This window comes from Pleuronectes platessa, chromosome 22, assembly GCF_947347685.1.
Source record: "Pleuronectes platessa chromosome 22, fPlePla1.1, whole genome shotgun sequence".
NCBI lineage: Eukaryota > Metazoa > Chordata > Actinopteri > Pleuronectiformes > Pleuronectidae > Pleuronectes > Pleuronectes platessa.
The window spans coordinates 10,959,606-10,974,675 of record NC_070647.1 but is presented as its reverse complement, the minus strand read 5'-3'; the positions used below and the strand labels follow the sequence as shown (position 1 = coordinate 10,974,675).

The 15,070-nt window shown below is 43.9% G+C and overlaps 1 protein-coding gene across 1 annotated transcript in view; it reads right to left on the bottom strand.

Moving 5' to 3' along the window:
* Nucleotides 1-2,955: 2,955 nt before the first annotated feature.
* pdzrn4 (PDZ domain containing ring finger 4) overlaps nt 2,956-15,070 on the bottom strand; it is a 32,630-nt gene continuing 20,515 nt past the window's right edge. The window contains exons 3-9 of the mRNA XM_053415073.1: nt 14,225-14,327; nt 9,562-9,660; nt 7,931-7,993; nt 5,662-5,763; nt 5,370-5,486; nt 3,621-4,679; nt 2,956-3,528 (exon numbers count right to left, since the gene is read on the bottom strand). Coding sequence (XP_053271048.1) covers nt 2,956-3,528; nt 3,621-4,679; nt 5,370-5,486; nt 5,662-5,763; nt 7,931-7,993; nt 9,562-9,660; nt 14,225-14,327 — 2,116 coding nt within the window. The remainder of the gene's footprint in view (nt 3,529-3,620; nt 4,680-5,369; nt 5,487-5,661; nt 5,764-7,930; nt 7,994-9,561; nt 9,661-14,224; nt 14,328-15,070) is intronic.

Genomic DNA, 15,070 nt, shown 5'->3' with positions numbered 1-15,070 from the left:
ATGCTACGCTAATTTAACGAGCTGCTAACGGTCGCTTTTATTGAACAAATTATACTGAGGATGTGCTACAACATGTTTTCATTCCATCTTGACAGAGAAATGTATTTTCTGCATTCACATTATATGAAACATTCAAAGCCAAGATAGCTTATTCCATAGTCAATGTATTTATTATGTTGATATTCTCTTTTTATATTATGTTAAATGCAGCTCCACGCCTTAGCATTAAGTCAGGTGTTCCTGTCCAACCTTTGTGATTCATACGTGTATGGAAATGAGGCGCCTGCTCCAGGGTCAGGCTTACCCATGATACCACTGGTGTGTCACAGATCAACAATTAAATACATTCAATTATCTTTGCCGTGCACATTGGGATTAATCATTCATAATTGTGGGTTCACAGCAACAAATGATCCCTTAGTTCCCTGAGCTGCTTCTGTCACACACACACACACACACACAGAGAGCTGTATATGGATTTTATACAGGGGAGTTGGTAGCTTTGAGAAACGTGGGTGCGGAGCTTATACCTGATTTAATGTTATGCATAAAGGCCGCGGTGATGCCGATGCCAATCTGATGTCTCATTAATTCTTCAGTTCACTGGGCTGTGGACAGACACAGCAGATTGACGGGGGATGAGGAGACTTCACCGGCATCTCCTCAGCGCTTTGAGTAGAGTTAAGCTTTGATGCTTCCTATCGCTAAATGGACAGGCACCCCCCCACATGTACCCTCTCTGCACCCATAACCAACCCCCCACAAACACACTGTCAGTCAGTCCTCCAGTCAGTGTGACTGCATGAATACTGTAAACTGTAGCGACAGGGTAAATTACCGCGTGTGCTATCGAGCCACGCAACATCAAAAATGCTTTATGACTTCCTGCGAGCGTGCATGTGGAGGCAGGTGGGATGTTCTCCAGGTGCGGCGATCATTGCAGTTTCCATTTGATTCTCCCATGTTCTCGATTAACAGTAATCTGCCGGAGCTGTAGCAGATTGCACCCTATTGAACAGCAGCAGCACTAAGCACAAGACTCTTCTCTCTGACGTCATGTATTGCTGGCCTGACACCACCCACACACACACAAAGGATCAAATTTGTTGTACTCTGCAGGAAACAATACATTTTCCTCATTAAGATTGCCTTCTTATTTTAGATCAGGGAGACGCAACTGTAGTTCCTGTGCGTCTCAAATTCCAACATGAGAACCTCTGGCCCCAGCATGCATAATACATGCTGTAACAGAGACACAACCGTCTGCCACTGCTGACTGAGCCACCTTCAAAATGAATCGCTGATAACTTTGGAGACGCTGCAGTTTGTCTCATGGCCAACGTGTCGGGACGGAAACGCTACGCCACCTTCCCTGTCCTAACTGCCTCCATCCCTGAGGACACACCATGGCCAAGTGCAGCGGTGGATGACCCCAAGGAGGAGAAGGAAAGACAAACAGTGGAAGAGAAGAAAGGAGGAGAGAAAAAGAGGATGAGCATGACGACATGCAGAGAGGGAGAGGAGCGCTGGGAGCGGAGAAAGGATGGACAGGTAGTCATGTGAAAATAAACACATTCCAGTCACTTAAAGAGAAATCTTTCTTTCATTGTTGTTTTATTACAAATTTCACCATCAACAAACACTGAAGTCAAGGCCTCTTCAATGAACTTGACATTGAGAAGCAGCAGGTTCAGGTTGAAAGGCTGCAGTCGGACACATCCACTTGACAGTGCCTTGAAAGTTTTCGGACATTCAGGGCGACAGCAACTTAATGTGAAACATTGATCAGATAGACCTTAAAAATTAATTTACAATAAATAGAAATAACCTTAAACGATATAAATATATTTCACATATTTAACATAATTCACAAACATATTAAGGGCTGACGGTTGACTCAAAGGCTTCTAACATGAAAGACTCAGATGCTCAAAGTTGTATTGAAAGTTTTGAGTGTAATTTGAGGTAAAACTGTTTGAGATGATATATTGATATATTCGGTGCTTTAAATTGAGTGCTCCAAAAAAAAGACCCAGAGTGATATAATCAACACAACGAATATTATTTTAAGATGAGAGAAGTTCCCTTTCTCTCAGTCATGGACTGCGGAAAAGGGGAGCTAAAGTGGAGTCCTGCACCAGGTCGGGAGCATGTACATTTAAATGATTGTATACTTTTTAATATCTATATCAGTTTATATGAATCCTAGACAGCTACAAGGGGTTGTTTTATTGTGATAGCCAATGACACCACCTTTGACCCCTTCACTTCCATTCTAAAATAACTAGGTAAACATAAAATGTATTATATCAGACAACGTGTTGGGTCTGGTACGGAGCTTTGGGGGTGCAGGTTTGCAAAAAAGGAACCGTGCAGGACTCTAAGCTAGAGTACAATCAAATAGTGTCAACTCTGACGATACAACCATAAATAAGAAATTAGCCATGAATTGTTTACAATACATTGACATTCAGTGTAAAAAATGTCCTTACAAAAAGTTACTGAATTTACAAAGTGTGAAAAATAGCGTATTCTTCCCCAATATAAAAAAAATGCCACTTTGAACAAGGCAAGTGAAGTTGCTTCATGTGTAATGAAACTGAACAATGGAGAGTATGAAGACACAGTACATACATGAAGTCAATGTGTTGGTTCCTGGTTGGTTCGGGCCAACGTGCTACAAAACTCATGTGCTTCAGAAGCCAGAGTTTATCAAAAGTCCAGTGTAAAAAGTTGTTTTCTTCAAATGGCTGATGTCTCTTAATGTTTGATCACAGTTCAAACAATTATAGTGATAATTAAAAAGTGGCTCCAGGAATGCTACAGAAGTTTTGAGCGGCGACGGAATAATTTAATTTCACAAACTGACACTTTTATAAAATCAGTAGTTCCTGAAATTCAGGCTACCTGATATTCAAGTGTACAGTGCTTATTATGCAGTTCTGTGTGTGTCCGTTAGACAGTTGTGACAGACAGGAAGGCGTTGTGTACTTTCGAGCCTTCAGGGACTCGGGCCCCGTGGCTCATCAACTCCTGGATCGTCATCCAGTTGTCGAGAATCTTCTTGTTTCGTTTCTTCATCATCTTTTTGTGACTGAGCTCTAAGATATTGATCTCCTTCCTGCCCTCGGTTCCGCTGGCCGGCCCCTCTTTAAGACACTCCAAGCGACTCTTTTGCATGAACTCCCTCCTTTTCCTCTGCTCCCTGGCCCGCGCCAAGTGCTGCTTCCTCTCCTCTTTGCTCCAATAGCGGCCCATCTTCATCTCGCTCATGGCATCATCGTCCGTGGTCATGCCTCCGCTCCTCTCCTCTCGGATCCTCAGCGCCCGCTCCCTCAGGATGCGGTCGCGGGCAGGCCTCCGGGCCACGTAGCGCGTGCCGTCAGCGCGGACTTTGACCTTCCACTCCAGACGGGGCTCCCCAGGGCGTCCACTCCGGTGCACATTATCTCTACAGACGCTGACCAGGCTCAGCTGGCTCTGGGAGTACTCCAGGGACGAGTGCTGTTGGAGCAGATGCATGTAGCTCTGCAACACAGAGAGATAAAAATAAGAGCGGTCATAAGAAGAGTTTTACCCGAGGGCAAATGACTGAAACATCTCGTCTTAATGATACAAACCTGAAGTTGCCTGGATCCTCCTTGGCCTTGATAGGGGGTTGTTTGGTATGAACACCCATAGGGAAGCCCTCTCCTCGACTCTCTGGTCCTCCCTTTCTTCTCACACCTCTCATCATCTGCAGGCATGGCAGGGTCGGACTCAGACCTGGAGGGGTTGCTCTGGTCTGGGCTGCTGGATATTACCAGGCCTTGGTCTGCCGGTCTGCTATGACTCGGGGTGCTGTGGGGTTTTGGGATAGGGATGGGGCTTGAGGATGTGGAGGAGGCTAGTCTGAGGTTTTTCTGGTTGGTGATGCTGATGTGTCTCTGTAGCGAGTGATCAGGAGACCTCTCCATACCTAGCGGTGTCGACCGTGCACTCTCAGCTGTGTTGTAGGCACTGGAGCTGTCCTTCTCCCTTAGCTTGTCGCTGTCCGACCTCTCCGGATGTTCATGGATGTCGGCCAGCCTGCCGTGCCGCTTGTGTGTGTCTTTGGGGCTCCATCCCGGTGAGCAGGGTGCCGGCTGTGAGGGGTCCAGCTTGTGTGTCTGACGGAGTTGATGCGCCTGCATGATGTTCTGGCACTCCAGCTCAAGACTACGTAGTTCGTCATTCAGCATCCTCAACTCGTGCTCCACACCTCCCCCGCCTCCCTCACTGTCCCCACCGTCTGCTTCCTCTACTCCCTGTTCAGTGACGCTACACTCTATGCTGTGTCGAATAGAGTACACCCCACACTCGCCTCCATTCCGGATTTGACACTTGAGCTCCAGAAGTTGCTGGAATCGATTCTCTAATCCTAAAACCCCACCTCCACTATTGCGAATACTGAGTACCCCTTCTTGGCCTTGACGTTTGGACATGATCCTTTGACCCTGGGTGTCCTGTCCACTCCCATGTCTTGTGTGCTGATGCTCTGCCTGCCATCGGTCCCTCAGGCAATGGGCCGGGCTCTTCCTGTGTAGTCTGGCAAGCATGGGTTGGTGCTCTGGACTGTCTGTACTGCGTCCGAAGCCGCTGTCTTGATTATTGGAGGAATACGTAGCTGTGTCTGTTGTCATCTCTTCTTCAGCTTGGTGCTGGCGTGAGAAGACATAAAAACAACGTCATTCACTTGCACTATTTCTCTTGCTGTACTTGATTGGTCACATTATGCTTTGTGATTGGACAATTGTCAATTAAGTATCTACAAACTATATTCATGTTGGGGAATCCTGCACCTACATATACTACATCCACGCAAAGGCTTGTTTTACTGCCTCTATGTCCGAAAAGAGTTACGATGTCAAACAATGTAAACGTCACTACCCAAATACTTCCATCACATACTTTGGCACGGTTGTTAAGCGATACATCCACTTGAGGGCAGCGCAGAGTTAAGAGTTTCTAACAATTAAAAACAAGTGCAGGAGGATGTGATAATATACCACTTAAGAGGCAAAAGCAACTGTTCCGCCATTGACTGAACAATCTTCCTTGTGTGCTGTGGCTGTCTCGCTTGAACTATTGGTTACAATGCCCCCTAGGGTTTCCTCTTGTACTGCAACCTAGTGCTTTGGTTGCCTATCATGAATTATATCGATAGCGTAGTTTAAAGCCATAGCCATGATTCTTTCCCCCTAACTTTTACCATACAATACCATAGCTGCCAAGTATGAGTGTGTCCCTCCTCCTCCCCTATCACCTGTCTACCCGTCTTTTCTTTCCTGGATACTTTTCTGCCTCTTTCTGGCTTATTTTGATTAATTTCTCTAAGCTCTGACACTCACCTCATCCCCTCTGTCAAAACTATGCTGCTTCTGCTTCCTCCTCTCCTCCAGGATCTCCATCTTCAGCTCCTCCACCAGCTCCTGCTGCTCATCATCCAGCCATACCTCCTCCTCCAGCTGAAATCACAACATCTTGTCAGAAATCTGTCTCTCTCGCTGCACATGATTGTGTGGAGCTGAAACCTCAGACAATGCACTGACAGTTCGGCAGGCAGGCAGCTAGTTGTTATTGGACATGACATAGGTTGTCAGGAGAGGGCAGGGAGCCTGTGTAGGTGTGCTGTGTGTTCACCTGGATTTCTGGTCTCGTCACCAGCAACACGATGCTTCTTGCTTCTTCGTTTGATAACATGGCCACGGCTTTCTCTCTGTCTTGCACCTCACAGCCGTTTATCTGCGCGTCAAAAACAAGTTCACGTTTAGGGAAGAGAACTTGCAGAAAGTCCTGACGACATACCCAAGAAACGACAGTCTGTAATTTTATCATCCATGCAACTGTCATGAAGGGAAAGATGAGTGTAATAAAACTTGCAATTTCTCCTGTTTCTGCAAGGCACCTTTTCCCCTCTCTCCCTCCATTAGTTTCTCTCTACACTTCACCATACATCCCTCTTCCCTCCTGTCTCCCATTACCTCCTCCAACTTCCTGCATCTGCAGGGAGAGGAATGGGCAGGCTGCACGCTTGGTGAGGGGAGTCAATAGCGTGTGCGTACGAGTTTGACCTCACGCAAGTCCGCTCTCACTACACATCCAGACACACAATTAACTGTTGTTTGACAGGTGGCATTCATCTTTTCTACACCAGAGTAATGGGGCTGTCAGATGGAGATAATAGGGCAAGGAGTACAAGGGGCCCCTAGCTTTACTCACACGAAAACAGAGACACTACAAAGAGAGAACGGACTCATGTTCTCTACTGATACTCACAGAAGAGTATTCACACTTACAATAATGGAGTACTCAGATGGTCCACCCTCAACAGTGAAAAAGTTTCAGTGGACCAACTTGCCTACATGTGTTTTACCCGATGCCAGCATAGGGTAAAGAATATGTAAGTGGCACAAATGGTGGCTTAATTTCCATGAGTGAATCAGGGGGCACACACCTCATCATAGCTAAAGTATTTGGTGTCTTTTTCCTGCCCAAGTGAACAAACAAGCTGGTACATAATTTGATGACGAAACTGCCGTCAAACTAAGCAATCATAGTTCCTGGTAAGTGCACAACGGCCGTGTTCAATCTGAGATAACACAAAGTTCACACACTCCACCAACAGGAACACAGTGGACTACATGGAAGTATCCAAAATGAGTCACGCACAAAATGCCATATAAAATGAATGAGGCGGAGAGATGTTCAGACTGAATTTAATTTGCAGGATATGTTCTGAACCATTTGCTTTATCTATAAGTATGCCACCATTACTGACAATAACTCCTCGATTCATTTGTCATTGCTACTCCCTTCATTTCTATCAGACATTTTTTTTATGTACAAATGAGAATGTGTTTCTGTGTTGTTTCCCCATGTTAAGTGTTGTTTTGTTAGTTATCCCAATGAATGCATTGTTAAAAACAGTGTAGTAGTGATGATCAACATGAAGAAAGAAGAAATTAATAAAAAGCCACAAATGTGACTCAATAAAAGATAGAGGCTGCCACATGGATATAAAGTTTGTAAGGAGTAAATGAGTGATTTTGAACACAGCCTAGAGTCCAAGGCTTTGTTTTTAAATGTCTTGCCAAAAGATAATAACAGCAAAAATCATCAGAGCAAGACCACATGACTCAGAAACGCAAACAAAGAACTGAGCGACTCTTTCCATTCTGCTGCTGTGAACACAACTTGCAGACCATGTGGCTCTGGAGGTTTAAATAGACATTCAGGGCAATAAACATCAGCCAATCAGGAGGCAGGCAGGAAGGGGAGCAGGGTGTTTTCAATAAACTCATTTACTGGTCAAGCGGGGGCAGGATTATATTGGTATCTGAATGAAAATATAAACCAAAAAGTGTGTATTTCAGAGAGTGTATGTCTATGGTTGTCTCTCCCACAGGACTCTATTAGAAGCCAGTCTTCTAATCCGTATACTGTGAGCAGTGCTGCAGCGAAAGCATCCTAGAGACATGCATAAATAAAGCCAAGTACAATCTGACCCTATAGGTCTTTTTATATAATGAGACAGAGAGCAGTGATTAACATTATGTAATGCTTGTTGTAACAGGGGAAAAAAACTATACAAACCATATATTTGGCAGGACTGCAGACATAGGTATAGGTTGGATATTTTCTACAAAGAGCTTCTTGAAGAAAAATCATAATACACCTCAAATTGGCTCAAGGATGAACTGATAAAATAAAATCAATACTTAGATTAAAACTGCACTGGTTGGCGGAGACAAACACAAACCCTGTACAAACACAGGGAGGTACTGCTGGCTCATGAGGCTGATCTGAAAGACTTGAAGTACACTGAGACTTAAAAGAGTGCGTTCATAATATAACCTGAAGTGTGTGTGTGGGTGTGCACTTTGGGCACAGAGGAGATAAAACTACACACCTGTAAAATACGATCTCCTTCCTTGATGCGCCCGTCTCTCGCTGCTATGCTGTTTGGCTCCACCTGCGCAGAAAGAGCATGGAAATCAATGCGGGAAGCTGGTCAGTGTGAAGCTGTATCACTCTCTCACATCAGGGGCCAGGAAAACATCTTTTGTGGTTTCACAAAGAGAGAACACATATTTTATCATTGAATCATTGAAAATTTCCTGCATCCACCCCCTGATCTGGTACCACACCTAAATTAAATCGGTTCTTCCCTGACCCATTCTGCATCCTACCACTCAGGTTTGCTATATTCCATTCATTAGTTTTTGTGTTATCTTGCTTACAAACAAACCAACAGGGGTGAATCAGAAACCTCCTTGTTGGAGATCAGAATGAATCATAATAATAGTTGAAAAGTGTCAGATCTGGATCCTGCAGCTCTGGAGTCAAAGGAGCGATTCTCATATATCCTGAGTTCGGCAGCGGGTGACTGACTACATGTACACATCTTTTTACATTATATGAAACAGAATGGGTTTCATATATGGAGCATGAGCGAAGAAAGAGAATCAATAAAAAACAAAACAACTTAAAACATAAAAACGTCGCTGGTGTTTATGGTGCAGACTCGACTCTGCTCTAGTTGACTGAATCATGGCCTCATATGTTTGTAAATGAGTCCCGGTGGATGCGAGCCACAAAACAACACTTCAAACCCACAACAATCATTTGATAAATGTTGTTCTTCTTACATTGAACCTTAGTGGGAAAAATAAAATCCCATACTTCCCAAAGTTGCAGCCATGCTACGTATCCATATATTTTAATGAGGGTAAATTAGCATTTCTATCCTTTTATCACGTAAACAGGAATAGAAATGTTTTCAGTCTGCACGGGGCTCAAAAGGGGCTGTTGTCTTTGTGCAGTTCAAGAAAAACAACAAATCTGTCAGAGTTCATACCGTACATAAGTAATATTGTGTATAAAGGCTGCGAGGAGTTAAATAAACTGCAGCTCTTTGTGATTCTGCCGTTTATATCCTTATGGCTGCTTCCTGCTCCTCATGGCAGCTCTTACTTTTCACACCCTCACACCTTTGTGTCCGTGCGAGATTGAAACTGCACCTGCACTCAGACTCACCCCCCCCCCCCCCCCATTCACTTGCTTAAAAACCCTCAAAATTACACCATTCATTCACTTTTGTCTCTATTTTGAACGAGGATGTTCATTTTTATCCCCGAACGAGCATGTATGGTATGCAGAGACGGGGGGGGTGTAATGTGTCATTGAAGGTGCTGCGGTCGGGGGGAAAGAGGAGGCTGTTGCTCAGAACCAATTAAAAGCTTCAATTAAAACAAGAGGGATGTCAAACGGCAGAACGGGAGTCACAATTCAAACCCAACTTCCACCTTAGCTACGAGCGGCCTATTGGACTGGCAACATTTTTCACTCCCTCCTCCTCTAATTTACTTTGACTTCCACTCTGCTTCACTATGTAAAGACAGGAAATTAAAATGGGATTTCATGAACGTCTTTTCACAACTTCCTTAACCAGCAGAAACTGATTGTAGGGGCCTGAGCCTTCATTAAGGGAGACTTGTTTTTTTCTTCAGTTAAATGTATCCATCCTCTCTTTGCCAGTACCTGGCTGACATAGATGCTGGTGTCCTCCTCCTCGTCGGTCCTGTAGCAGAGCGTCAGGCCGAGCTTCTCCTGGTTGTTCTGCCGACACAGCTCCACCTCCTGTGAAACACACAAAAACACCAAACAACGTTTTAATCCAATAATGTTTCACCTCTTAGGATCAGATGAGGGTTAGGGTCTCAAGTGGATTGGATGGATTTAAAAAAAAACACAAAATTTGATTTCTGAACTAAGAATGAAATGGTCCCGCTAAGACCAGGTCTTACTTGATCATTAATATAACATCAATATTACTAATCACTTTAAGGGAATTATTAAGGAAGAAAAACTGCTTTAGGCAAAGAGACCTTTTCACATTCACATATTGATTTTTAAATGTTTTAATTAATTTGTTTAGCTCTAAGGGTGACTGAAACATGAATTTTGAAATTAGAAAAAAAGGTATTTAAAAGATGAATAAAAGTTCAAAAAATTTGTAAAACACCACTTTGAAATCAACGATGAAGGGTTCGGGTTTAAAAGTTTTGACGAAGCTGGAGATAAAACCAACCCAGCCCGGCATGTGTACCGTAACAAAGCAAGTAGATGGAATCATTTCAAAATGTTTGTCTGAACCCATTGGACTCTTCAGTGAATAGACGGTGTTTAAAGATGAACAACTCTTGGATGATTCTTCCCAATACAGATAACTGAAGCCAAAAAAATCCTGGAGACAAATGCTGCCATCTTGCGCAGTAGTGATCAGCGGATGGAGCTTATTAGATGTGACCTACAGTGCAGCTAGCCAGCAGGGGATGATTGAGATATTTTGGCTTCACTTTTGGGAAGCGGTCTGGTTGTCCATCTTTAATAAACAGTCAATGGTGCAGCACATACACATGGACTGCGGTAGCATTCAGTTCTAAGGTGGTTTTGTCCCTTCTGGTCCTGGTTCAGCTCCACACTCTGCTGCTGTGTATTCACCCAGAGTGAGACTTGGAGCCGCTATGCTACAATTCAGAACCCAGAACAGTGTAGAGACACTATAATATATGAAACATACACAGTGGCAGAGCATGTGTTCCGTTCATCTGTGAAATATCAGCCTGTTGGTGTCGCACTGAGCTCAGCGTGCGGCAGCGGAGCCGGCAGCTCTTTGATGGCCGCTCGTGACGGATGCAAATTTCTCTCAAATTTACCCCCCTGATTTGCAACTGGCCGCTTTTGATCTCCGCTGTGTATGAAAGGTAATCGCATAAAGATAACTCTGGCGGCAATCTTTATTAACCCCATGCTGCCAAATTAATTTAAGCGCTGTGAAGTCACGAAAAGGAGGGGTGAAGCGTGGGGAGGGGAAAAAATAAATAATCGGGGGGGATGACGTTGGGGGGTGGGCGAGAATTAAGCCCCCATTTTTTTGTCATGGGAAACCACGATATCAGAGATTGACAGGGGAAGTAATTAATTTCTGTGGCATTTAACCCCCTATGCAGACAGCCCTGACCTTCAAAGGTTGGGGTTTGTGTTATAGGGAGTTTGTTATATTGCAACACAGTGCACCAGTCGTTACCACACACACACACACACACTCACACAGACTCCTCCTCCACCGGCTGATTTGTACTAACCCTGACAGGGAAATACCAGCAGTGCACACAGAGATCACACGGTACTAACGCCTGAATGTCAGCACACATTGGGTGATACGCTGGGTTTTTAGTGAATCACTGGCTTCAGTTATCGTGGCGTAGTGCTCACTGCTGAGTGGTCTCCAGATGTGCAGAGCCAGTGGGCACCGAAACTGTCGAAAGTGCTCGGTAAGCGATGATTGGATTGAAATCTGGGCCGCTGCGGAGTTTGAATTATCGCCCTGTGGTGGCAATTTGCAGAGATAATTTTCAGTATACATTAACTACATTTATCACATGTTATATGAAAAAATATGGACTTCCAATATGTGGTGTCTTTTAGAGCCACATCCAATATCTGTTTCAGTCACAAGACATTGCTACCGAGCCTGATGTTCTTTGGCTCATTGCCTCCACACAGCGGAAGATGACGTCCTCTCAGCTGTCACTTTTCTGTGGTCTTTAATGTACAGTGATGGAAATTCAGTCAGTCAGGAAATTAAACTTCTTTCAGACTTTTTTGTGATTTAAAAAAAAATCGGCTGTGCCTGTGGTCCTTGCCAACCAGTTTGTTATGATGAAAGCTTTTATGGCCACGGGTCATCTCAACACAAGCCATTTGGCAGGGTTTGTGCCAAAATAAACAAAATGATGTCATCAGGGTTATTTTGGTTTGCGTTTTAAACTTTTAAAAGAAAACTCATGCTACAAAGTTTGATTTGGAATTTCCTGAAAAGGGGCAAATGTCCGAGTCAGTTTCTGAAACTCTTCCTGCCAGCCCCCTTGTATTTTCCACATTCCATGTTTCACTTTAATCAGTTTAGGATTATTTGTTCTTGTTCAATATCTGGCATCACAATATCGCTCTCTATCTTTTGGCACTTGTTAACTATGAGAATTTGGCAAACTGCTCTCTGGCTGCTGTCTGCCACTGCATTAACTGGGACTGACCGAACATAGATTTCATTCAAATCCGCCATCATTCATCATTGCCTGGCAAGTAGATAGAAATACCCACAATTAGTTAAAATTGCAGAGAACATCATTATCTCCTAATTCATGACAGTTTTTTGAAGTAACTGTGATTTAAAAAAGGAAAGTCTGACTATTTCCATTGTGCACTTTATTTTTCCCACTGGAACAAACAAAGCATCATAAAACTGGTTTCTCTCTAACTTTGTTTCCTCGTGCACCTTCTGCCAGTGCAGGACGGTAGATTTGGCAGAACTAGCGAGAGTATTATGACAGCAGGAGCGCCCATGTGGACAATCAGTTTGAAGGGAAGCTAAGCCTGGCAGTCAGAAGTAATGTTCCTGGGAATGGCAGCACCATTCTGTTTCATCCGACAGGAAAGCCGTTCGTGTTTCAGTTAGATACACATGGATGGACGGAGGTAAGTGGTGTGTGTCTGGCAGGTGGTGGTGGGAGTTGTGTGTGCGTGTGTGTGTTTATATGTCGGTTTGTTACATTGAAGCTGACCTTGTTCTGATACTATACTGCTATTACCACACACAGGCCCTCCTCCCTCTCTCCCCCCCCGCCGACCCCCGACAGGAAAGTCTCCAGATGACGTGGAGTTGGGGCCACAGCTGGCAGCAGAGGGATCCTAATGACCCACAATGCAGTTCACTGAGCCAGGGAGCGCCCATTAAACCAGGTCGGGGAGAACTGACAGCACCAAACGTCAGCCATCACTGTCACCTAGCGTGACATCGAGGTGCACTCCCCGTCTCACTTGCATGATGCATCAGTTAGAATGGAGACACTTGTGGGTGCAGAGCACTGACTGAATAGGGCGTACACACCACACACACACACACAGATACACACTCACCTCACCACAGGATATTAAATGAAAAATTCCAGATCTACAACCGAGACAGACAATAAACAATAGAAGAAGAGTTGGAGGAGGAGCAGGATCACTTTGCCTCTGATGACATAATGTCTGAACGACGGGGATGTTCATTTTGATGGGAGTAATACCATAGTGATTACAGTGGAAATGATATTAACGTTAAGTGAACTGGTCAATTCATTTTCTCCATTCAAACGGACAGACCACTCCACTCTGAATTGACATCACACTGATGCTAACCAGTCTACAAACCAGTCACTGTCAGGTAGATGCAGCCCATGTGACAGGACGTATATGTTACACAAAAGTTTATAGTGCGTTCCTTAAATTACAATGTGAAACTAAAACTAACCAGATCAAATGTAAGCAATATTATATAGACATGAACCTTAGTTTGGATCATGGTCTGGACTGTCTGGTATAAATCTAAATTTGTTGTGGATTCCCACTAAAGCTAATCTAATATCATCATCTCCTGTTTTTAATTAGTTTCCTCACTGATAGGTAGTGAGCACTCTCTATTCACAATCTCGATGACGATTTCAAAAGAGCCCAAATATTCCTGAAGGACAGTTCATGATGAAAGGGAAACTCGCTGCCTGAGAGTGAAGCACACAGGCAATTCAACAGAGAGGCCTTTTCTCCCTTCGGTACCATTACATGAAGAATGGCCTTTCCTTTTCAAACCCAAGGACTGTGCTCCGCTACACAAAACAATCCAAAGAGAGTACACTTCTCTGACAAGGGCCGGACAATTTTCTTGTATTATTGTGGCATAGGCAATTTCTCTTGTATTATTATGGGACTTGTGAGCAGCGTAGCTCTTGTGAGCTGGACTTGAAGATGGTCTCCTGGGATTTTGTATTACTGACACAATGGAGGCCTCGGAGTCTACTGCATCAACAGAAAAGACTCAAACCTTTTTAATGTAGTTACAACAGCACGGAAAGACACAAATTACCCAATGAGCATTTCTATTACTCTCAAGTGTTGTGCTCAACAGTTTTATCCTTCACTGGCAATTTGTATATATCACTATAAAGGCACCAGACATAGGACGACTGTGGTTTCGCTTGAAATGCTACAAATGTATTTTTTAGGCTAATTTAATTACATTTTAATTACACTTCAATACAACTACTTTCCGGCTTAGCAACACATCATAATGTCCTTGTATCAGTGCAGTGTAATGCTGTACCTCGTATTCATACTCCTCCATCCTCTCCACCCCTGCAGGCGTGTTGGACAGGTACTCTGGACATTCATAATACTCGTGCTCCATGGTGTGGATGGAATGACAGCTGGAGAAGAAAAAGAAAATAGATCATTACTGCTTGTTCTCCTGTGCATGTTTCCAGTGTGTGAAATATACTATTATACCTTCAGAATTAATGTATATACACAGGTGAATGCTTTTCCATAGCCAGTAGAGAAGCTTGCTGTTCCGATCCCCCCCGCACGTCATGATCGACGTCACACATGCACTCACAACTGAGGCGCTCTCTCACCTCTTCATATTGCTCTAATCGACAGTGATCGAATCATGACACATGGGTGAATGTGCTAATTTGACAAGACAGAGCCTGTTCATGTTTTTGCAGCATTAAAAAAAATAAAATGATTTGACTTCGATGGGGTTCTCAATCTCCTGCATGTGCATTTATTTCTTCACAATGCTCATCTTATTCTGCAACAGAACTCTGAACAAGCCATGCAGACTTTACCCATTAACACTGTAAAGCCGTGACCTCTGCAAATTGCTGCCATGATAATTGCCTCTTCATAATCATTGGCCAACGCTGGTAGATTTGTAGTGTTATAGGACAAATTGATTTCATTTGCTGCCCGGCAAAGACCTATAAATAGCCACAGAATGGATGTCTCGCCAGAATGCCAGCTCGATCAGCCCATTGGCTTTTAATCGCCCAGCAAAGCTCCCATTAAAGGAAATGGATGTATCACACAGAAGCAATTATTGCTTGCAAGTCTGGCTCCGCAAAATGATATCACAGGGACAAAGCACTTAGCTCTGCTGGAGGTTTCC